Source organism: Heptranchias perlo, chromosome 3 (assembly GCF_035084215.1).
Source record: "Heptranchias perlo isolate sHepPer1 chromosome 3, sHepPer1.hap1, whole genome shotgun sequence".
Taxonomy (NCBI): domain Eukaryota; kingdom Metazoa; phylum Chordata; class Chondrichthyes; order Hexanchiformes; family Hexanchidae; genus Heptranchias; species Heptranchias perlo.
In genome coordinates, this window is record NC_090327.1 from 78,025,606 (window position 1) to 78,049,766 (window position 24,161).

Here is a 24,161-nt window from a genome sequence, read left to right on the forward strand (position 1 = left end):
TCAGTCATTGGGGGTCAGGGGGCTCAGTCATCGGGAGCCATCAGGAGGCTCAGTCATCAGGGGGGTTGGGGGGCTCAGTCATTGGGGGGGTTCAGGGGGTCTCGGTCATCGGCGGGCTCAGTCATCGGGGGGCCACTCATTGGGGGGGTTTGGTCATCAGGGGGGTTCGGGGTCTGGGGTCATCGCAGGGTCAGAGATTGTGAGTGGGTGGGTCGGAGATTGTGGGCGGGGGTCGGAGACATGGGGTGGGTTGGAGAACGTGGGTGGGTCAGAGATCATGGTGGGGGGGGGGTCGGCAAACGTGGTGAAGGTCGCTGCAGGTAGGCTTTTTGGGTCTGGGGGAAGCACTCCTGCCACTATAAAGGCACTTACCTGCAGTTTCAGGCCTTCTCGCCTTCTCTCATGTGGTGTGAAGGAGAAGACCCGGGAATCCCAACCCCCAGGGGTTAAATACAAAAAAGCTGTAAAAATGGAGGCCTGCAGCCTCTTTGAAAGCTTTTACTGACCGACCCGCCCCCCCGAGAGTGGGTTGGTCGCCCGCCCCTCATTCTGCCTCCATGAAAACCGGAAGTAGGCGGGGTGGAGGAGGGTGAGGGTGGGTTTTAGATTTTTATAAATTTTACTACCTCCCCTACCCCCAATTGCCCATTTTTCCCATTTAAAATCATGCTCTTAATGACAGTTTTGAATTGATGGTCCCTCATCACTGACACCAAACCAAACTCTTTCCCTATCCACTCAGTCAAAACTCTTCATCATTTTATAAACCTCGATTAAATCTCATTTAGCCTTCTCTGCTCTAGCTGAAATAGTCCCAGTATCTCAAATGTCTCCTTATAACTACAGTTTCCCATCCTTGTGAATCTATGCTGTACGGTCTCTATGGCTTTAATCCTTTTTCTGTAATGGGGCACCCAAAACTGTACACACTGTGGCCTGACCGATATCTTGTAAAAATTCATCATTACTTCTTTATTTTTGTACTCTATGCCTCTATTTCTAAAACTCAAAAATCTGTTGACCTCCACGGGGATACAGGGAGTGATCCATGTACCTGAATAGTGAGGCCCGAGGAGCATCTGATATTGGGCCTCGGGCCTCGTTATCATCAAGCGACATCAGCAGCAGCCCTCAGATAAGTGGTTAAAGATGACCACGACGGGGGGGGGGGGTGGATGGATCAGGAGATCAGGTCGGAAGGTAGTGTTGGCTGAGGAAGGAGGTAACAGTGGTCAGGGGGGAGGTAGCGGTAGCCGGAGCGGGGAGGAGGAACGACGGCGAATGGGAGAAGAAGACAATCTGTGGGGGTGGGGGTGGTGTGACAACAGCGGCTCACATGATTTTAATTTTGGGAGAAGCACTCCATATTCAGGTAAGTATATTTACCTGGCTGTCTCAAGACACACCAATCTCACAGAGGGGACCTCAAACAGGTGTTAGGTCCCATATGTAAAGGGACTAATGCCTGTTTCAGATATGGGCACAGCACACTGGTTTTTTTGGCCTTTGCCAATATGGCGGGTGGCACACTTCCCGCTTGTAATGAGTGTGCACTTCCTGCCCACCATATTGAAGGCTTAGGAGGCCCGTAAACCAGCTCGCAGCTGTGTGAAAACTAGCAGTGAGGGCATGCGCAAGGGTGATTAGTCATTTTTTTTGTCAATGCTGTCAGGATTTGTTTGATAAATGTATTTTTTGTTCTGGATTTGGTGCTGGTGTTTGTCTTTGTAGTGAAGTAAGGCCAAGACCCATAAGTCTGGAGTGAAGAAAGACAATCGGATGGTGGTTGTAAGAAGAGTATTAAGGATTGTGGAATTATTGGTGAATGAGAGTTGTGGCTGCAGAAGGTGTCATAGCTCAATGACAGCCTCCTTACTGAAGCAAAGGCACCTCATACATTGCTCCTCAATAAAGTTGATGTAGGAGAAGTGCTCCCTGAAGACCCTCTGTGGATATGGCCTCCTGTTCAGTCTCCTCCTCCTCCTCCTCCTTCTTCTGGCAGCTTCTCCTGCTCTGTGGTTGCTTACTTGCTGCTCCCTTTCATCCTCCAACATAAAATCTAGGCTGACACTCCAGTGAAGTACTGAGGGAATGCTGCACCATCTTTTGGATGAGATGTTAAGCCGAGGCTTCATCTATCCTCTCAGGTGGATGTAAAAGATCCCATGACACTATTTCGAAGAAGAACAGGGGAGTTTTCCCTGGTGTCCTGGCCAATATTTATCCCTCAACCAACATCACTAAAACATATTATCTGGTCATGATCACATTGCTGTTTGTGGGACCTTGCTAATTGCAAATTGGCTGCCACGTTTCCTACATTACAGCAGTGACTTCACTTCAAAAGTACTTCATTGGCTGTAGTGCACTTTGGGGCATCCTGACGTTGTGAAAGGCACGATATAAATGCAGTCTCTTTCTTTTTCTTTCTTTTTTTCCCTATGAGACCACCTATGTCGACAGCCAGACTATTTATCAAAGGGCAACAACAATGAAAGATTAGCAAAACTTCTCTTTGTACAAACAAAGTGAAATTTCCCGTCATATAACACACCAAAAAACACTCAGAAGTCAAGCAACAGACAGAAAGGATAAACCAGCAGCTAACCTGTAAGTTTTATTTTATTCATTCTCAGGATGTGGGTGTTGCTGACAAGGTTGACACTTATTGTCCATCCCTAGCTGTCCCAAGAAGGTGGTGGTTGGTCTTTTTCTTGAACTGCTGCAGCAGTTTGATACAACTGAATGGCTTGCTAGGCCAATTCAGAGGGTAGTTAAGAGTCAACCATGTTGGTGTGGGACTGGAGTCACATATAGGCCAAATTGGGTAAGGACAGCAGGTTTCCTTCCCTAAAGGATATTAGTGAACCAGATGTGATTTTGCAACAATCCAACAGTTTTGTGTTCACTTTTACCAATATCCTGGCATTTTATTTCCAGATTTTTTTTAAACTGAATTCAAATTCTCAAACTGCCATGGTGGGATTTGAACTCACATTCTCTGGATTATTAGTCCAGTAACATAACCACTACACGACTGTACCCGGTATCTATAGTACTGCATGATCCCTTGAAATAGTGCTGGTGAGGTGGCCTTCCTGCTGGTTAGCACCACGTTGTGCCGTACGAAGTCAGCATATGGTGAGAGAATGTTGGGGTAATCGAAAATTGAATATGGGTCCTGTAAGAAGCGCAAGAGCCTAATTTAAATGCATTATTCTTTACTTTGATTGTTGCCCGCATGCGTTCCTGCCGCCAGTGCGACTTCCTCTGCCAATATGGTGGGCGGCACACTTCCGGCCAGACGTGCGCGTGCGCTTCCTGCCCGCCATATTGGGAACTTAGTAGGCTGATTAGCGCCAAAAAACGGGCACTGTGCAGTCGCATTTATAGGCCAGAGATTGGCATGGACAGGGGTGATAGGCGAGTGGGGCTGTACCTGGAAGTAATGAGGGCATGAATGAAGGTTTCTGATGGCAGTAGAAATGAGATAAGGACTAAGGTGGGCAATGTGGAGATAGAAATAGATGGTTTGGATTTGGTTAGAATATAATATTTGAAGCTCATCTCAGGGTCCACCAAGACACCAAAGTTGTGCATTATCAGGTTGAGCCTGATCAACCAGTTGGGGAAGGGGATGGAATCAGGAGAGTTTCTGCCACCCCAAATAATCAGCTGACATTCACCTTCATTATCCTGTGCAGACGGTCAGAGAGGAGCTGCACATTGATTGAGTGGAAGCCCTTGCGGTTCATGATGGCTCCACAATTGTGGGTAGCAGCATTCAGTGTTACATGTCTGCAATGGATGATACTATAGACTTTGGCAATTCCTGCAATCTGGGCAAAACCTAGGGCCCTTTGATGTTATTTCCAGTTTACCATTGTGTTAAGTGATGACATTTTTTGCTCTGGCAAAGAACATGTCAGTCACCTGCATTATACAGGATAGATGCAGATTGGCTGATGCTACTTTTGTTCCCTGTGGCAGTCTGGAAGGTGGAGGCAGAGGCAAAAAAGTTCAGTGGTGCAGTGACCTTTACAGCAACAGGCAATGCCATACTTGTTCTGGAGGTAGGCAGCAAGTCACCTTGCAAGATGTTATGCATCTGATGAAGCGTAGCCTCCTCTTTTGATGTCCATAAAAGTACATCTTTACCCATATACTCAGTTGCTTATTTGGGAGAAAAGGGCAGGAAGCAGCTGGCCTGTTACTAACTGAGTTCATTTACCAGAATCCTTGAATTCTTCAACTTCTTGCTCTTCCTCTAAGAGTTAAAGAGGGATTCCCATTGAGGCACCCATAATCCAAGGGATTAGAAAGCTTTCAGAAGTAGGGTCACCAAAACCTTACAAACCTCCTTCACATGCATTGTACAAAAAACTAAAATGTATTCAGAAGAATAAAAGCCACCATTTAATGGCAGCTTGTACCTTTAAATTCTTTGGTGCCCAAACAGTAAGCCCTGTATCAATGGACACCCAAGTTATAGCAATGTGAAGAGCAACAAGTGCTGACAGGTTATAAATTTCCTACTCATTTCCATATCATTATGAAGCTGCCGTCCATTTTGGATGGGGGTTTCCACTGCCCCACCAGAAACTTGAGTGGCACACGCTGTGGGTGGTGATGGTGGAGGGCAGATCTCCACCCATTTTCACATTCCATTACACCCCATTGCTCTCTATTTCTGGGGGGGTGGGGGGGGGCGGGGGGGCAGGGTGGGAAGGTAACTGAGAGTAAAATTGGCCTCATTCAACAGATTGCTTGGTTACCAACGAGGCAGCTTCTCAGTTGGAAATTATTAAATTGTATAAAGATGACAGATTGAAGCCAGTTCTAAAAGAGGGAATATTTGCATTTTGGAGGGCTGTGCCATGTGATAAGTAGCTACTGTCTATCATCTGATTTCCATGTTTACTTCCATCTATTTATGCAAACCTCTTTTTAGTATTCTACAGCAGGTAGTTTACAAGTGCAAATCTGTTTTGACTGGTGCTTACATTTGCAGTAGAAATTCGTTATGGCCCATTTTTGGCGAGGCCAGCACTTATTGCCCATCCCTAATTGCCCTTGAGAAGGTGGTGGTGAGCCGCCTTCTTGAACCGCTGCAGTCCGTGTGGTGAAGGTTCTCCCACCGTGCTGTTAGGTAGGGAGTTCCAGGATTTTGACCCAGTGATGATGAAGGAACGGCGATATATTTCCAAGTCGGGATGGTGTGTGACTTGGAGGGGAACGTGCAGGTGGTGTTGTTCCCATGTGCCTGCTGCCCTTGTCCTTCTAGGCGGTAGAGGTCACGGGTTTGGGAGGTGCTGTCGAAGAAGCCTTGGCGAGTTGTTGCAATGTATCCTATGGATGGTACACACTGCAGCCACTGTGCGCTGGTGGTGAAGGGAGTGAATGTTTAGGATGGTGGATGGGGTGCCAATCAAGCGGGCTGCTTTGCCCTGGATGGTGTTGAACTCCTTGAGTGTTGTTGGAGCTGCACTCATCCAGGCAAGTGGAGCATATTCCATCACACTCCTGACTTGTGCCTTGTAGATGGTGGAAAGGCTTTGGGGAGTCAGGAGGTGAGTCATTTGCCACAGAATACCCAGCCTCTGACCTGCTCTTGTAGCCACTGTATTTATGTGGCTGGTCCAGTTAAGTTTCTGGTCAATGGTGAACCCCAGGATGTTGATGGTGGGGGATTCGGCGATGGTAATGCTGTTGAATGTCAAGGGGAAGTGGTTAGACTCTCTCTTGTTGGAGATGGTCATTGCCTGGCACTTGTCTGGCATGAATGTTGCTTGCCACTTATCAGCCCAAGCCTGGATGTTGTCCAGGTCTTGCTGCATGCGGGCACGGACTGCTTCATTATCTGAGGGGTTGCGAATGGAACTGAACACTGTGCAATCATCAACGAACATCCCCATTCCTGACCTTATGATGGAGGGAAGGTCATTGGTGAAGCAGCTGAAGATGGTTGGGCCTAGGACACTGCCCTGAGGAACTCCTGCAGCAATGTCCTGGGGCTGAGATGATTGGCCTCCAAAAACCACTACCATCTTCCTTTGTGCTAGGTTTGACTGCAGCCACTGGAGAGTTTTCCCATTGACTTCAATTTTACTAGGGCTGATTCCCATTGACTTCAATTTTACTAGGGAGGAGGCCGAGATGGATCATCCACTCGGCACTTCTGGCTGAAGATGGTTGCAAACTCTTCGGCCTTGTCTTTTGCATTCACGTGCTGGACTCTGCTATGATTGAGGATGGGGATGTTCACAGAGCCTCCCGCTCCCATTAGTTGTTTAATTGTCCACCATTCATGACCGTATGTGCCAGGACTGCAGAGCTTTGATCTGATCCGTTGGTTGTGGAATCGCTTAGCTCTGTCTATAACATGTTGCTTCCGCTGTTTAGCATGCATGTAGCCTTGTGTTGTAGCTTCACCAGGTTGGCACCTTATTTTTAGGTATGCCTGGTGCTGCTCCTGGCATGCTCTTCTACACTCCTCATTGAACCAGGGTTGATCCCCTGGCTTGTTGGTAATGGTAGAGTGAGGAATATGCCAGGCCATGAGGTTACAGATTGTGCTGGAATACAATTCTGCTGCTGCTGATAGCCCACAAGTACAACTGAGTGGCTTGCTCGGCCATTTCAGAGGGCGATTAAGAATCAACCACATTGCTGTGGGTCTGGAGTCACATCTAGGCACCTGAACCGGAAGGCCTGAGGCTTGCCTGAAATTGGCTCATTGTAATAATTGGGGTGAGCTGCCGGTGTCTGTCGCACCTCCAGAGGCAACTTGCTCATTTCCATCCATCCAATTTGGGCCGCCTACCTTACCAGCAGCGGCCCTCGGTTAAGTCCCAGGAAGAGGGGATGAGGGCGATCGCAGCTGGCAGCGGCCCACAGGTGTGCTGTACAGCCAGTAGGAGCACTCCTGCTCCTCTTGGCTCCACATGAAAGTTTTTTTTTAAATTAACCTTTTGTTGGCAGCTGCTTGTTACACCAAGAAAACCTGAACGGAGCAGACCCGGTACCTGCTTCACTCAGCCCTGTCCAATTTCAGGAAGGTGACCTAAAACAGGCATTAGTCTCCTCATTAACATATTCAATGGGCCTAATGCCTGTTTTAGGTGGCTCCAGGGATGCTCTGTGATAGCAACAATGTGATATTTGGCCATTATGTGACAAAAACTTTTAGTAAACTCTTACCTGGTTTGTTGCAGGTTAACCAGATTGGAATAATAATATAATATTAAAAAGTGGAGTTCAGCCACATTATACTATCTTGTTATATTCTTTGTTATATTCCCTTTTTATCACTGCCAGGTGTTCCAGCAATATCCTAGGAATACATATTTCAAATCATTTTTTGCTTAATCACATTATATTTGTGACTAAAGGAAAAATACATTTTATTAAAATAACAAAAGGCAAATATTTTATGATACTCTACCCAGGTCTTATAGCAATTAGCATTTTAAAAAGAAAGTGCATTGACAGGGAATACTGGACAAAACTTTATACTTTGGAACTGCCAGGATATCAGCTTTCCGAGCCGTATACCACCTCTCATAAACTGAGCACAAGCCCCATAAATTGCTTTTATTCCTAATTTCCTCCTGTATTATGTGTTGGTTCTTCAGTTCTGAAAGAATTAATGTGACATTTATACTGGTACATTGCCTTTGGAGAAAACCCACTCTGTGTGAGGTCAGAATGGAGGTGAACATAATTGACAAGATTAGAAACTCCCTTGGTCAGTCTGCCAGTAACAAATTCCAGAATCAACATGGGCTTTGGGTGGATCTGCAACTTATCAATATCGACAGTTACCCTCTGTGGCTTTCCGGCATTAAAAATGATTTAGGAATCTAATATTAAATATATGTTTTGCACACTCAGAAACCAAAGTGCAAAAACCTTATGAAACACAATACGGCACAACTCAAAATCAGATTTATAGTTAGAAAAAAACCGGGGTCCCGCAGATGACAATGAGATTCTATTTACTCCCCAGTATACTTCACAAAGTAGATTCAAACCTGTAGCTATATTTGAATAATTCCAGGTTATTTTCTTTTTATTATTGTTTTGATCCACACTGAAAAAACAAGAAAGGTGACAGTTGTAAATAAAAATTAAACACACACAAAATGAAAGAAAATGAATGAAATTACTGAGAGTAGGGTCCGTTGTCTGATTGCTTGGATATGGCAAGTGGTGTTCCCAGGGATCTGTACTGGGGACTCGGCTTTTCACCATATATATATATTTATCAATGACTTGAATGAAGGAATAAAGAGTTGTATATCATCGCTGGGTCAAAATCCTGGAACTCCCTACCTAACAGCACCGTGGGAGAACCTTCATCACATGGACTGCAGTGGTTCAAGAAGGCGGCTCACCACCTTTTAAGGGCAATTAGGGATGGGCAATAAATGCTGGCCTTGCCAGTGATGCCCACATCCCATAAATGAATTTTTAAAAATCCAAGTTTGCAGATGACACTAAGTTAGGAGGCACAGTAAGTTGTGTGGATGGGAGCAGGAAGAATTCACTAAAAGCTAGTGGATAGGTACAAAAAGTAATCAAAAAGGTTAATGGAACATTGGCCTTTATCTCAAGGGGGTTGGAATTCAAAAGTGAGGCGGTGATGCTTCAGTTGTATAGAGTCTCGATCAAACCCCATCTGGAGTACTATGTTCAATTTTGGCCACCGCACATCAGGAAAGATATATTGGCCTTGGATGGGGTATAGTGCAGATTCACCAGAATGAGACCAGGGCGTAAAAGGTTAAATTATGGGGACAGTTTGCATAAACTTGATTTGTATTGCCTTGAGTTTAGAAGGTTGAAGGGTGATCTAATCAAGGTATTTAACATGATAAAGGGACTCGATAGGGTAGATACAGAGAAACTATTTTCTCTGTTGAGGAAATCCAGAACAAAAGGGCACAAACTTAAAATTAGAGCTAGACCATTTAGGAATGAAATTAGGAAGCACTTTTTCACACAAAGGGTAGTTGAAATGTGTAACTTGCTCCCTCAAAAGGCTGTGGATGCTGGATCAATTGAAATTTTCAAGACTGAGATCGATAGATTTTTATTAGGTAAGGGTATCAAGGGCTATGGATCAAAGACAGGTAAATGGAGTTGAGGTACAGATCAGCCATGATCTATTGAATAGCGGAACAGACTCGAGGGGCTAAATGATCTACTTCTGCTCCTATATTATATAATACAAAATTTATAGTAGAACAGTGTGAGTAATACACAGGACCAGATAAGCCAAATGGAACACGTCCTAGAAGTACATACAGATATTTATTTGAATAATCTTTAAAAACTGAATCTATTTCCTCATTTAAAGATAACTGTATATCGTGATGATCAAAAGGTACTGACAGATCCTCCGAACTGCTTGATCCCCTCGTGTCTTCCTCTGGCTACAACTTTTGTCCAATAAATTAATAATGGGCTGCAGTCCCACCTGTGTGGTTCTTTTCAACAGTCACTGCTGATACTCAGGAGGTGTCTTTCAGTTTACACTGTTTTTCCAGCGTTTCAAAGCCTCTTGCAATAAAGTTACAGTTGACGCAAGGGAGAACCTCCATGGAAATTCACCCCCTCCCTTTCTCCTCTCTATATTTCACCTAGCTCCCCAAGTTACAGCAGTATGAAAATCAGTACCATCCCGCTGTGAAAGGCCAAATTACAGTTCACATAAAGAATATGTATATCATAGCACAGACAGAATTCTATACTACTTGGACTAAGTTTAGCATATTGTTCAAGTAATTCTGTTCCCTCTTAATTGCTAATTCTGAATAACCTCATTTACTTTGAGGGCTATAATCCCCAAAACCAAGTATACAGTGCCCCATGCAGATTGATATAACTTTGGTTATACATTACAACAGTTAAAGTAAATACAGCCCAAAGTTGAACAGAGCAATATCTTTTACACTATTGTACTTTAAAGGCCCTTTTCTTTGATTTTTACTCGGTTATAATGGATGTAAAACTACAAAGAAGTTCAATTTAAATTGAAATTTAGACAAGAAAGCTGCACTTTATTCTTTATTAGGCAACATTTTTAAAAAATGCTTTTTTCATTCAAATAATTAAAGTATTATTTCAACACCATCCTATAAAGTGCATTTATGCTCAGTTCCGTCATGGAAAGTGTCTGATCTGGGAGCTAATTTTGTCTGCTTTGACTGCAATGCTTCTAATACAAGATCCCACTTGTCCTTTTTCTTGAAGTGTTGCCTTTTTGCTTTGCTGTACTGAAAGAGTTCTGCTTGGTCCTGGTCTTCTGCCTCAGAATAAATTCCCAATTTTTGAATGATGAGCATTAGAAGCTCGTGCTGTTTCTGCATTGTTGCTGAAATGTCCTTCAACCTGCAAATTTAACAAGGTGAAAAGAATCAGTAGAGCAATTATTTCAATTAAATATAGTCTGAATTTATGATAGATGATTATAGACCTATATTTCTGTTTCTCCAGTTGTAATTCAAGCTTTTCTTGATCAATTGCATGACTGTTCATTTCAGAGTGTGTGTCAGACTTCCGTGATCCTGAAAACCACTGGAAGAGAGTCTGCAAAAGAAGCACATTTGAACAATTTGCACTCCTTGTTTCAGTAACTGTAAATATCACAAATTGCATTGATACCCAAGTTGCAGTCCCCCTCAGTTTGCAAGCCATAAAAACTTTCACCCACGAGAAAAGTACAACAGATTTTTCAATATTAGTCAGTTTATTTGAACAACATAGTGTATCATTATTTTGGACTTATAAGATAAGTGGAATTTTATTATAATCAATAGCAATGGACAAAAATGATCCTCAGAACTTGCACTTTCTTGTCAATGGCGGAGGACTTTACCCATTGTTGCTGAGTAAGTGTGGAAACCGCTCTATAAACATACTTCATTCAAGCTAATCAGCAGTTTCTGCTTCAGTGAGTATGAATTTTTTCTCACCCTGTAGCACTAACAGGAGAGATAGGTATTAATGCAGGCTCTGGAGACAGAGCTGTTATATGACCTGATTTGCCATTCCAGAGCATTCTGATCCACTTTAACCACAGCTCTTAATACATCAGAAAAAAAGATATGCAACAACAACTTGCATTTATATAGCACCTTTAACATAGTAAAATGTCCTAAGAAAAAATCAGTAAGCGAGTTTGGAAGGCAGAAAAGGCTGAAAGGTTAGAAAATAAAAAAGAGTTTGGCAGTGCTAAATGATATATACTTCAATACAAGGAGTCTAGTGAATAAGACAGATGAGCTGAGGGCACAGATAGACATGTGGAAGTTTAATATCATAGCTATTACTGAAACATGACAAAGAGGGGCATGAATGGCAGCTCAACATTCCTGGTTACAGGGTTTTCAGACGAGAAAGAGAAGGGGATAAAAAAAGGAGGGGGGGTGGCAATATTGGTTAAAGAAACAATTACAGCAGTGAGGAGGGATGATATGTTAGAAGGATCATCAAATGAGGCCATATGGGTTGAGCTAAAGAAAACAAAAGGGGCAATCACGCTGCTGGGAGTGTACTATAGACCCCCAAAGAGTCGGAGGGAGATGGAAGAGCAAATATGTAGACAGATTTCTGAGAAGTGCAAAAACAATAGCGCAGTAATAGTAGGGGATTTCAACTACCCAAATATTAACTGGGATACAAGCAGTGTAAAAGGTATAGAGGGTGAAGAATTCTTAAATTTCATTCAGGAGAATTTTATAGCCAGTACGTAGCAAGCCCAAGAGTGGGGGCATTATGGACTTAGTTTTAGGGAATGAAGCTGGGCAGGTGGAAGGAGTATCAGTGGAGGAGCATTTTGCTGGTAGTGATCATAATTCAGTTAGATTTAGCATAGTTGTGGAAAAGGACAAAAATAGAACAGGAGTAAAAGTTCTCAATTGGGGAAAGGCCAATTTTACTAAGCTAAGAAGTGATTTAGCAAAAGTGGACTGGAAGCAGCTACTTGAAGATAAATTAGTGTCAGAGCAGTGGGAGGCATTCAAGGGGGAGATAGTGAGGGTTCAGAACAAACATGCTCCAACAAAGAGAAAGGGTGGGACTGCCAAATCAAGAGCCCCCTGGATGACAAACAGCGTACAGGGTAGGATACAGCAAATAAGTGAAGCTTACGTCAGATACCGAGAGCTCAATAGTGCAGAAAGCCTAGAGGAGTATAGAAAGTGAAGGGGTGAAATTAAAAAAGGAAATTAGGAAAGCAAAGAGAGGGTATGAAAAAATACTGGCAAATAAAATCAAGGAAAACCCAAAAATGTTTTATAAACACATAAAGAGCATGAGGATAGTAGGGGATTTCAACTACCTGAATATTAACTGGGATACAAGCAGTGTAAAAGGTATATAGAGGGTGAAGAATTCTTAAATTTCATTCAGGAGAATTTTATAGCCAGTACTTAGCAAGCCAAACAAGAGTGGGGGCAAGGAAAGAGTTGGGCCTATTAGAAACCAATGAGGTAACCTATGTGTGGAGTCAGAAGATGTGGGTATGGTTCTAGATGAATACTTTGCGTCTATCTTCACAAAAGAGGGGGACGATGCAGACATTGTAGTTAAGGAGGAGGCATGTGAAATATTGGATGGGATAAATATAGGGAGGGGAAATATTAAGGGGTTTAGCATCTTTGGGGAAAGTAGATAAATCGTCAGGCCCGGATGAAATGTATCCCAGGCCGTTAAGAGAAGCAAGGGAGGAAATAGAAGAGGCTCTGACCATCATTTTCCAATCCTCCCTGGCTACAGGCATGGTGCCGGAGGATTGGAGGACTGCTAACGTTGTACCGTTGTTTAAAAAGGGAGAAAGAGATAGACCGAGTAATTATAGGCCAGTAATTCTAACCTCGGTGGTGGGCAAATTATTGGAATCAATTCTGATGGACAGCATAAATCATCATTTAGAAAGGCACAGGTTAATCAAGGACAGGCAGCATGGATTTGTTAAGGGAAGGACGTGTCTGACTGACTTGATTTAATTTTTTGAGGAGGTAACAAAGAGGGTCGATGAGGGTAACGCGTTTGATGTAGTGTACATGGATTTGAGCCAGGCTTTTGACAGGGTCCCACATGGCAGATTGGTCAAAAAAGTAAAGCCCATGGGATCCAAGGGAAAGTGGCTAGTTGGATCCAAAATTGGCTCAGTGGCAGGAAGCAAAGAGCATGCCCGGAGCAGCACAGGCGTACCTAAAAATGAGGTGCCAACATGGTGAAGCTATAACTCAGGACTACATGCATGCTAAACAGCGGAAGCAACATGTCATAGACAGAGCTAAGCGATTCCACAACCAACGGATCAGATCAAAGCTCTGCAGTCCTGCCACATCCAGTCATGAATGGTGGTGGACAATTAAACAACTAATGGGAGGAGGAGGCTCTGTGAACATCCCGATCCTCAATGATGGCAGAGCCCAGCACGTGAGTGCAAAAGACAAGGCTGAAGCGTTTGCAACCATCTTCAGCCAGAAGTGCTGAGTGGATGATCCATCTCCCGATATCCCCACCATCACAGAAGCCAGTCTTCAGCTAATTCGGTTCACCCCATATGATATCAAGAAATGGCTGAGTGCACTGGATACAACAAAGGCTATGGGCCCCAACAACATCCTGGCTGTAGTACTGAAGACTTGTGCTCTAGAACTAGCTGCGCCTCTAGCCAAACAGTTCCAGTACAGCTACAACACTGGCATCTACCAGACAATGTGGAAAATTGCCCAGCTATGTGCTGTTCACAAAAAGCAGGACAAATCCAATCCGGCCAATTACCGCCCCATCAGTCTACTCTCAATCATCAGCAAAGTGATGGAAGGTGTCGTCGACAGTGCTATCAAGCGGCACTTACTCACCAATAACCTGCTCACCAATGCTCAGTTTGGGTTCCGCCAGGACCACTTGACTCCAGACCTCATTAAAGCCTTGGTCCAAACATGGACAAAAGAGCTGAATTCCAGAGGTGAGGTGAGAGTGACTGCCCTTGACATCAAGGCAGCATTTGACCAAGTGTGGTACCAAAGAGACCTAGTAAAATTGAAGTCAATGGGAATCGGGGGAAAACTCTCCAGTGGCTGGAGTCATTCCCAGCACAAAGGAAGATGGTAGTGGTTGTTGGAGGCCAATCATCTCAGCCCCAGGACATTGCTGCAGGAGTTCCTAGGCCCAACCATCTTCAGCTGCTTCATCAATGACCTTCCCTCCTTTGTAAGGTCAGAAATGGGGATGTTCGCTGATGATTGCACAACGTTCAGTTCCATTCGCAACCCCTCAGATAATGAAGCAGTCCGAGCCCGCATGCAGCAAGACCTGGACAACATCCAGGCATGGGCTAATAAGTGGCAAGTAACATTTGCGCCAGACAAGTGCCAGGCAATGACCATCTCCAACAAGAGAGAGTCTAACCAACTCCCCTTGACATTCAACGGCATTACCATCGCCAAATCCCCCACCATCAACTTCTTCGGGGTCACCATTGACCAGAGACTTAACTGGACCAGCCATATAAATACTGTGGCTACAAGAGCAGGTCAGAGGCTGGGTATTCTGCGGCAAGTGACCCACCTCCTGACTCCCCTTCCACCATCTACAAGGCACAAGAAAGGAATGTGATAGAATACTCTCCACTTGCCTGGATGAGTGCAGCTCCAACAACACTCAAGAAGCTCGACACCATCCAGGACAAAGCAGCCCGCTTGATTGGCACCCCAGGCAACCTGAACATTTACTCCCTTCACCACCGGCGCACCGTGGCTCCAGTGTGTACCATCCACAGGATGCACTGCAGCATGGCTTCTTCGACAGCACATCCCAAATCCGCGATCTCTACCACCTTGAAGGACAAGGGCAGCAGGCACATGGGAACAACACCACCTGCATGTTATCCTCCAAGTCACACACCATCCCAACTTGGAAATATATCGCCGTTCTTCATTGTCGCTGGGTCAAAATCCTGGAACTCCCTACCTAACAGCACTGTGGGAGCACCTTCACCACACAGACTGCAGCAGTTCAAGAAGGCGGCTCACCACCACCTTCTCAAGGGCAATTAGGGATGGGCAAGAAATGCTGGCCTCGTCAGAGACGCTCACATCCCACAAATGAATAAAAAAGTGTTTTTTCGACTGGAAGGCTGTTTCCAGTTGGGTTCTGCAAGGCTCAGTGCTAGACCCCTTGCTTTTTGTGGTATATATTAGTGATTTGGACTTGAATGTAGGACATCAAGAAATTTGCAGATGATACAAAAATTGGCCATGTGGTTGATAGTGAGGGGGAAAGCTGTAGACTGCAGGAAGATATCAATGGACTGGTCAGGTGGGCAGAAAAGTGGCAAATGGAATTCAATCCAGAGAAGTGTGAGGTAATGCATTTGGGGAGGGCAAACAAGGCAAGGGATTACACAATAAATGGGAGGATACTGAGAGGTGTAGAGGAACAAAGGGACATTGGAGTGCATGTCCACAGATCCTTGAAGGTAGCAGTACAGGTCGATAAGGTGGTTAAAAACGCAAATGGGTACTTTCCTTTATTAGCCAAGGCATAGAATGTAAGAGCAGGGAGGTTATTCTAGAACTATATAAAACATTGGTTAGGCCACAGCTTGAGTACTGTGTACATTTCTGGTCACCACATTACAGGAAAGATGTGATTGCACTAGAGAGGGTTCAGAGGAGATTTACGAGGATGTTGCCAGGACTGGAGAATTTTAGCTATGAGAAAAGATTGGATAGGCTGGGGTTGTTTTCTTTCGAACAAAGGAGGCTGAGGGGAGGTATATAAAATTATGACTAGACTAGAGAGAGTGGATAGGGAGGACCTATTTCCCTTAGCAGAGGGGTCAGTGACCAGGGGGCATAGATTTAAAGTAATTGGTGGTAGGATTAGAGGGGAGCTGAGGAGAATCTTTTTCACTCAGAGGGTGGTGGGGGTCTGGAACTCACTGCCTGAAGGGGTGGTAGAGGCAGAAACCCTCAACTCATTTAAAAAGTACCAGGATATGTACCTGAAGTGGCGTAATCTACAGGGCTATGGACCAAGTGATGGAAAGTGGGATTAAGCTGGATAGCTCTTTATCAGCCAGCACGGGCACGATGGGCAGAATGCGCTCCTTCTGTGCCGTAACTTTCTATGATTCTATAATTCACAGGAGCGTTATCAGACAAAATTTGACACTGAAGCACATAGAGATATTAGGACAGGTGACCAAAATCTTGGTCAAAGAGGTACGTTTTATGGAGGGCCTTTAAGGAGGAGAGAGAGGTAGAGAGGGGGAGAGGTTTAGGGAGGCAATTCCAAAGCTTAGGGCCTAGACATCTGAAGGAACAGCCACCAATGTTGGGGCGAAGAAAATCAGAGTGCACAAGAGGTCAGAATTGGAGGAACGCGGTGTTCTCAGAGGATTGTAGGGCTGGAGGAGGTTACAGAGACAGAGAGGGGTGAGGCCATGGAGGGATTTGAACACAAGGATGAGAATTTTAAATTTGAGTCATTGTTGGACCGGGAGCCAAAGTAGGTCAGCGAACATGGGGGTGATGGATGAACGGGACTTGGAGCGAGTTAGGATACAGGCAGCAAAGCTTTGGATGATCTGAAGTTTACGGAGGGTGGAAGATGGGAGGCCAGCCAGGAGACCGTAGGAATAGTTGAGTCTGGAGGTAACAAAAGCACGGATGAGAGCTTTAGCAGCAGGTGGGCTGGGGCAGTGGTGGAGACGGGCGATATTATGGAGGTGAAAGTAGGTGGTCTTAGTGATGGAGATGATGTGAGGTCAGAAGCTCGGCTCAGCGTCAGATAGGACACTGAGGTTGCAAACAGTCTGGTTCTACCTCAGACAGTGGCCAGGGAGCAGAATGGAATCGGTGGCTAGGGAACGGAGTTTGTGTCAGGGACCAAAGATAATATTCTTCCCAATATTTAATTGGAGGAAATTTCTGCTCATCCAATACTGGATGTCGTAAGGCAGCATTTATATAGCACCTTATCGCTTCTCTCTGAAATGTCTCAAAGCATTTCATGTGCAATAAGCTACTTTAAAATTCAATGACTGGCATTACACAGACTAGTTCTTTAGTACTAATTCTTCACAAAGTGACATTGTGTGATAGTTCAGTCAAATCCAATGTCTATCAGAAATGTTAACCCTTGTAAACTCAAAATTTGCACAGATGCAACTCAGTGGCGTACACTAATTCTCATTCCTGGACAGTAAAGCGGCATTCAGCCTCTGCACCTAAATTGGTCTCTTGTCTCCTAACTGTTCCAACCATCCTGCAGTCATCTTAGTCTCCCATACAGTGATTGTTACACTACTTGCCATGGCCAGTGATCAGGCTCCTACCACCCCTCCAGACCCACCTTCCTGCCTGTCGGTTTGGGCTCCCCGCTGCCCGATATTGTGATGGTTTAGAGCCAGCTGGCAATAATGGGGTGCCCATTTGATGCCCCCTGTCCAACAGCGACATGGTAATCAGACCCAGCACTCCGAATGGACTAGGCCTCCCACCGGCATTATCAGAAAGCTGGCCATTGCACTCCGCCAGTCAGTCACCCAATAATTAATATCTACCCTTATTGGCTTTGAAGTGGTCATTCCTTCCATGTGTAAACAGTGAAATATTGCTAAGCTCAGTCTAGTATCTCCCATCTACATTTAAAAAATATATTAAAGGATTAGAAGAAGACAGCAGATTTCGGTTGATCCTGCCCTTGGAGACAAATTTACATTTGTGCTGTGAGGAAAATTAGGGTTACAGTATCTCATGTTATAAGTGGAATTAGTGTATAAACCCCTTCTGTGTAGTTCTATGTAACCTCTGGCTTGCATGCCTAGAAATGCCTGTTTGCAAAGAGCGGCCAGTTTAGAGTAACAAAGAAATGCAGATCTGCCATTTCGTTTCATTTAACATTAGACAGCTTCTGAGTTGAATCTTTCTTAAGAATTTACTTTCCAGACTTTAGCTGCACAATTTTTACAATTTACAATGAACTTTCAAAGTCTACACAGGTGATATTTCAGTCCAAATCTGTTGTCTGTTGATTTCTCTTGTATTGTGCACCATATAAACTAGCACACTGAAAAAATAGAGTAAAATTCTTAATTGTGTGTGAAAAGCACAGAACAAATGTAATAATGCACTGATAAGCATGAAAGATCCACATGTGCTCCCTCCTTGCAATGTACACAAAATCAACCAATATTTCATTAATAATATTACTAAATGGAGTTAATGGTTTTTAAAAAAAAATATTAGTCATGACAAAAGCAGTGTCTTCATCCTATGCCAAAAAGGGAAAATTTCTATATTTTTTGTAATACATTTCTGAAATGATTAGTTAAAATGGAACTCTCATCCATTATTAAATGGAAAATGGAGTCAAGGGGGATGAAATTGGTCTTAGATGGGATATTATAAAATGGACGGTAACTAATCAGCAGCCCGTTTTACACCCACCTGATTTCCTTTTTCATTGACTTCAAAGAGAATTACCGCCCATGCAGTGAAGATGAAAATTTACGCCAATGTCATTAGCTGCAGCATTTAGGATATTAGCGTTTTTAGGAACAGAATCAACCCCATCTAACCACCATCACACTATACCCCTCAATCCTTTCTCCTGCCCAATGCTAGGTCAATAAATTTGTTACAGTTTTTCACGTACTTACCCCAGTCAAAAAAACCCTTGGCTTGTTCGGATATATTGTTGTTTTCTCTTGGTCAACTTGTTTAAGAAACCAATAGGGAAGTTTCTCTTCCAAACTGGTATGAAGAGAAACCTGCAGGAATAAAATTGATTCATTTGAAATGTTTTCATGATAGTGTTGCATTTCTTCCCTCTTCAGAAAGATTGAACATCTTCACTGAATCATAAAGACTAACCTGCATTGCAATCCTTTTTAAGGATGCATTTCTCTGGACTTCAGCAATGTCTCCCACAGCTAAACCAATCTAAATTAAAAAACGATACATCAGAAATTGTTTGCATCACTAACATCAAATGAACAGACTGTCTTATCAATGTGTGTATTCCAAACATAGGCCAGGTATCCCACTTTCGGTCGGAGTCTCACTAATAAGATTACAACCTCACATCTTCACAATTTCCTCTTCTCTTTCACTGTTCACCCTATCAAAATCTTTCATAATTTTCAAAGCTCTATTAAATCCTCTCAACAGTCTCTGCTCCAGTGATTAAAGCCTCAATTTTTGAGCCTTCCTTCATAACCTAAACCGTTTATTCCTGATATTTAAGGCTATTCAATCTTCGTTCTAATATCCTTCCTATATTGGAATTCCCAGGACTGCACACAATACTTCAATTGTATCCTAACCAATATTTGCAATGTGGCCTAATAAATGTCTTACATAAATATAATCAGTGTTCCTATGTATAAAACCCAGAATCCCATTGCCTTTTTTTTCAACTGGATGTCTGACACACAAAAAAACCCATCACTGTGTTTAAGAGTCTCCAAATCAAGCCATTTAGAAAACTACACCCACTTGTAGGATTTCTGTTTGCCTAATATTGAGCGCACATACTCTCCCTATAGGGACACATTCCACTTACCTAAGTCCAGAGAGCTTGGGTGCAGGTTGGCAGAGACAAGGCTTAGGAATTCCCAAGTGTACACAGAGGCACTGCTGCAATTTAGCCAGTGAAACCCATGCAACATAGCAGCGCAGAGCACTGATAAGCTCGCCACTACATGTCCAGCTAAGACCACCATGCCCATTGCAGCATTGATTTACATGGTAATCTGCACCAACGGAGAAAAATCCAGCTCTGAGTGACAGGTTTACATCTTCCATTTCCAATAGTGAGCCATGCCAGCTGGTCAATTATTAGAAGTGCCTTGCAGTACTGCAAACCTACCTAATTCAGATATTGCATTACCAAATCCACGAAAGAGATTGGACTTGGTTTTGAGACTCCATCATGAGACGTGTCATCTTCAAGCCACCTCAACTCTAAAGAGACCTTGCTTAACTCCCCTCCAAGGAGAATATTCTCTTTTTGATTTGCATTGGCACTTTTAAAGATCTACGTAACTGTATCCCCAGATCTCTATGTTCCTTTAATCTGTTAACAGTTTTATCCCCTAGGGTGCACTTCCTTTTACCTTATGAAATGCACTACTTCACATTTCTCTGCATTGAATTACCATCTATCTGCTCAATCCACTAATCTGTCTGTGTCGCCCTGCAATCTCCTGCGTTCTTCCTCGCAATTTGCTATGCCCCCTAATTTGGTATCGGCATCAAACTTTGATCATTCTTCTTCTATCTTTGTCCAAATCAATTATGCAAATGGAAAACTAAAGGGGTCAATGAAAGAATCCTTGAAGTACACCACTATCCACATTCTGCCAATCCAAAACGAATCTAATTATCCCTATTCTTTGCTTTCTCAACCATTCCTCTAATTATGCAGCTAATTTCCTTTAATACCATGAGCCTTCATTTTCATAACATCTTATGTAGCACCTTACCAAACACCTTTTGAAAGTTCATATATACAACATCTACTCATCCATATATTCTAATTTCTTGAAAAAATCAATTAGTTAAGCAGGACCTGTCCTTTCCAAATCCATGACTGTCCCTGATTAACACATGCTTTTCTAAGTGTTCACTAGTTAGCTCATATTATGGACTCTAGAGATGTAATTTTACAAAGTTGCCCTCCTAAAATGGAGCCTCACAAGTGGGGAGCACATATTGGGAATTTGGATGCACGCTCCCAAGATTTGCACTCCCAGTGGGTGAGGATCTATCCTAGGTGTGGTTTTATAAAATGACCCTTTAGAAATTTACCCACAACTGAGGTAAAAATAATTGGTGTATAATTTTGCTGGCATTTTTGGGTCTGTTGTAAACTAATTGATAGAGACTGACTGCTATGATTCGTCAACAACACCAATATCATTGTATCATGTGACTACCTGAATAGTAGAAGACAAATTAGATGGACCTTGGTTTTTTTTCGTCTAGCAATTCCTATGTTTCTATGTTATTCTTTTCCTCTTTATTGAACATGGGTGTAACTTTGCCACTTCCCAATCCTTCAGCACAATTTCTGTTTCCCAGTTCCCAAAAGAATGTTATGTTGATGGATTATCTCCGCCTCTTATTTTCTCTCTGTTTTCCCTATTCAGCCCATTTTCATTTTCATTTTTCATTTCTGTCTTCATAGAAATAGGTGCAAGTGCCACTAGTCCACAATTTAAAAATGTTCTGCCGACGTGAGACCTGCAGTTTTAACAGCTTTCATTATTGCTTTGCAACAAAAGCAATAATGAAAGCTGTTAAAACTGCAGGTCTCACGTCGGCAGAACATTTTTAAATTGTGGACTAGTGGCACTTGCACCTATTTCTATGAAGACAGAAATGAAAAATGAAAATGAAAATGGGCTGAATAGGGAAAACAGAGAGAAAATAAGAGGCGGAGAAAATATATTGATGACTTGGTTGTACTGATGGACACACTGGGGGTAATTTTAACTTTTATCACCGGATTAAAAACAAATGAATTTAAATTAAATTTATGTAATGCTCTATCACATCCCTGAGCAGCATCTCAAAGTGCTTCATACAAATCACTTTTGAAATGCAATACCTGCGCTTATATCAGCAAATTTAGACATCATACTTACCAGTAAATTCATCAGGAGGATTGGCACTAGCAACATGAACATAATTAGCACTGCAAAGGTCAGGATAGGGTACGGCATCCTGTTTGTGATATATGGGACAAAAAAGTTCTCATTGTAGTTAATATCCCCCAACATCATTGCAAGTGTCTTCATCAGAGAAAGAACAGGAGTTCCATATGCCATCTGGAAAGAGAAAATGGATCATCATAATATCCTGTCAAACACTTTTACATGAATACATCAATATTCTTGGTTCTGAAAGTGTGTTTTCCTCACATCTCTGTGCCTGGGGATGTTTTTCTACATTAAAGGCATTCTATAAATGAAAGTTGTTTGTGTGTCTAAAACTGTCAAGTAAGATTCTAATAAATATTATGCCATGTGTATGTGCCTGGATACGTCTATAAGTACCTCCACACCCACATTTTGATGATCATCTACCATTTATAGAACTAACTATTGCAAACTACTGTTAATTAATGGTAACATTTTGGACAATGTTTCTGAACTCAAAGCTGCATATGTTTTCAAATTTTCATTTAAAAAGTTTATGTATTTATTCATTAATAACTGCTAAAGGGTAGTAAGTACACCCGAGGAGGACGGTGCATGGTCCAAGAATCTTTTTACAGCAGAACTTGTCATATGTGCTGTACAAATTATAAGAGGATTCACTTTTGCTTTGGAAATAATAGGGAAGCAAACGGAAGCAGTATTTATGCTCTCGACAGCTGATTGCTGGACAATGCAACGCAGAGCTTTAATTTTATTGACAACTAGAGCATTGAGCTAGGGTCAAACAGGAGCTCCTCATCTCCCTTAAGACAATGCTGTTCCAAAAATAATCCAGCTATTCTTAACTGGCAAATAAACATTTAAATGTAGGAGCTTACTGTCATCAAAGGAAAATATTTGACGCAGTAGAAGAAATAAGTGAAAAAGACGGCAAGCTTTTAATGTCCATCTAATGGAAAATCCAGCACTATGACAATAAAGCTACAGACATAAATATGACGGAGAGGACTCCATGAGAAAAGTGAAAGAAAAAGAAATAAGTTGAGAATAACAAAGGGAGCTCTCCTTTCTCTGCTGTAAAACTGTGAAGTGTACTTTGCTTCTCATTACACCAGGTATACTTAAAAATGAGGTGCCAACCTGGTGAAGCTACAACTCAGGACTACATGCATGCTAAACAATGGAAGCAACATGCTATAGACAGAGCTAAGCGATTCCACAACCAACAGATCAGATGAAAGCTCTGCAGTCCTGCCACATCCATTCGTGAATGGTGGTGGACAATTAAACAACTAACGGGAGGAGGAGGCTCTGTAAACATCCCCATCCTCAATGATGGCAGAGTCCAGCACGTGAGTGCAAAAGACAAGGCTGAAGCGTTTGCAACCATCTTCAGCCAGAAGTGCTGAGTGGATGATCCATCTCGGCCTCCTCCCGATATCCCCACCATCACAGAAGCCAGTCTTCAGCCAATTCAGCTCACTCCATGTGATATCAAGAAATGGCCGAGTACACTGGATACAGCAAAGGCTATGGGCCCCGACAACATCCTGGCTGTAGTGCTGAAGTCTTGTGCTCCAGAACTAGCTGCGCCTCTAGCCAAACTGTTCCAGTACAGCGACAACACTGGCATCTACCAGACAATGTGGAAAATTGCCCAGCTATGTGCGGTTCACAAAAAGCAGGACAAATCCAATCCGACCAATTACCGCCCCATCAGTCTACTCTCAATCATCAGCAAAGTGATGGAAGGTGTCGTCGACAGTGCTATCAAGCGGCATTTGCTCACCAATAACTTAGGGGTTCAGGTACATAGATCATTGAAGTGTCATGAACAGGTGCAGAAAATAATCAATAAGGCTAATGGAATGCTGGCCTTTATATCTAGAGGACTAGAGTACAAGGGGGCAGAAGTTATGCTGCAGCTATACAAAACCCTGGTTAGACCGCACCTGGAGTACTGTGAGCAGTTCTGGGCACCGTAACTTCGGAAGGACATATTGGCCTTGGAGGGAGTGCAGCGTAGGTTTACTAGAATGATACCCGGACTGCAAGGATTAAGTTATGAGGAGAGATTACACAAATTGGGGTTGTATTCTGTAGAGTTTAGAAGGTTAAGGGGTAGTCTGATCGAAGTTTATAAGATTTTAAAGGGAATGGATAGGGTGGATAGAGAGAAACTATTTTCACTGGTTGGGGATTCTAGGAGTAGGGGGCACAGTCTAAAATTTAGAGCCAGACCTTTCAGGAGCAAGATTAGAAAACATTTCTACACACAAAGGGTGGTAGAAGTTTGGAACTCTATTCCGCAAACAGCAATTGATACTAGCTCAAATGCTAAATTTAAATCTGAGATAGATAGCTTTTTGGCAACCAAAGGTATTAAGGGATATGGGCCAAAGACAGGTATATGGAGCTAGATCACAGATCAGCCATGATCTTATCAAATGGCGGAGCAGGCACGAGG

General features: G+C 43.1%; 1 protein-coding gene across 1 annotated transcript in view; it reads right to left on the minus strand.

Moving 5' to 3' along the window:
• Positions 1–10,139: 10,139 nt before the first annotated feature.
• Positions 10,140–24,161, minus strand: part of LOC137308357 (transient receptor potential cation channel subfamily A member 1-like) — a 90,687-nt gene continuing 76,665 nt past the window's right edge. Inside the window, exons 23-27 of the mRNA XM_067977140.1 lie at positions 21,680–21,862; positions 18,903–18,971; positions 18,689–18,799; positions 10,481–10,593; positions 10,140–10,395 (exon numbers count right to left, since the gene is read on the minus strand). Coding sequence (XP_067833241.1) covers positions 10,140–10,395; positions 10,481–10,593; positions 18,689–18,799; positions 18,903–18,971; positions 21,680–21,862 — 732 coding nt within the window. The remainder of the gene's footprint in view (positions 10,396–10,480; positions 10,594–18,688; positions 18,800–18,902; positions 18,972–21,679; positions 21,863–24,161) is intronic.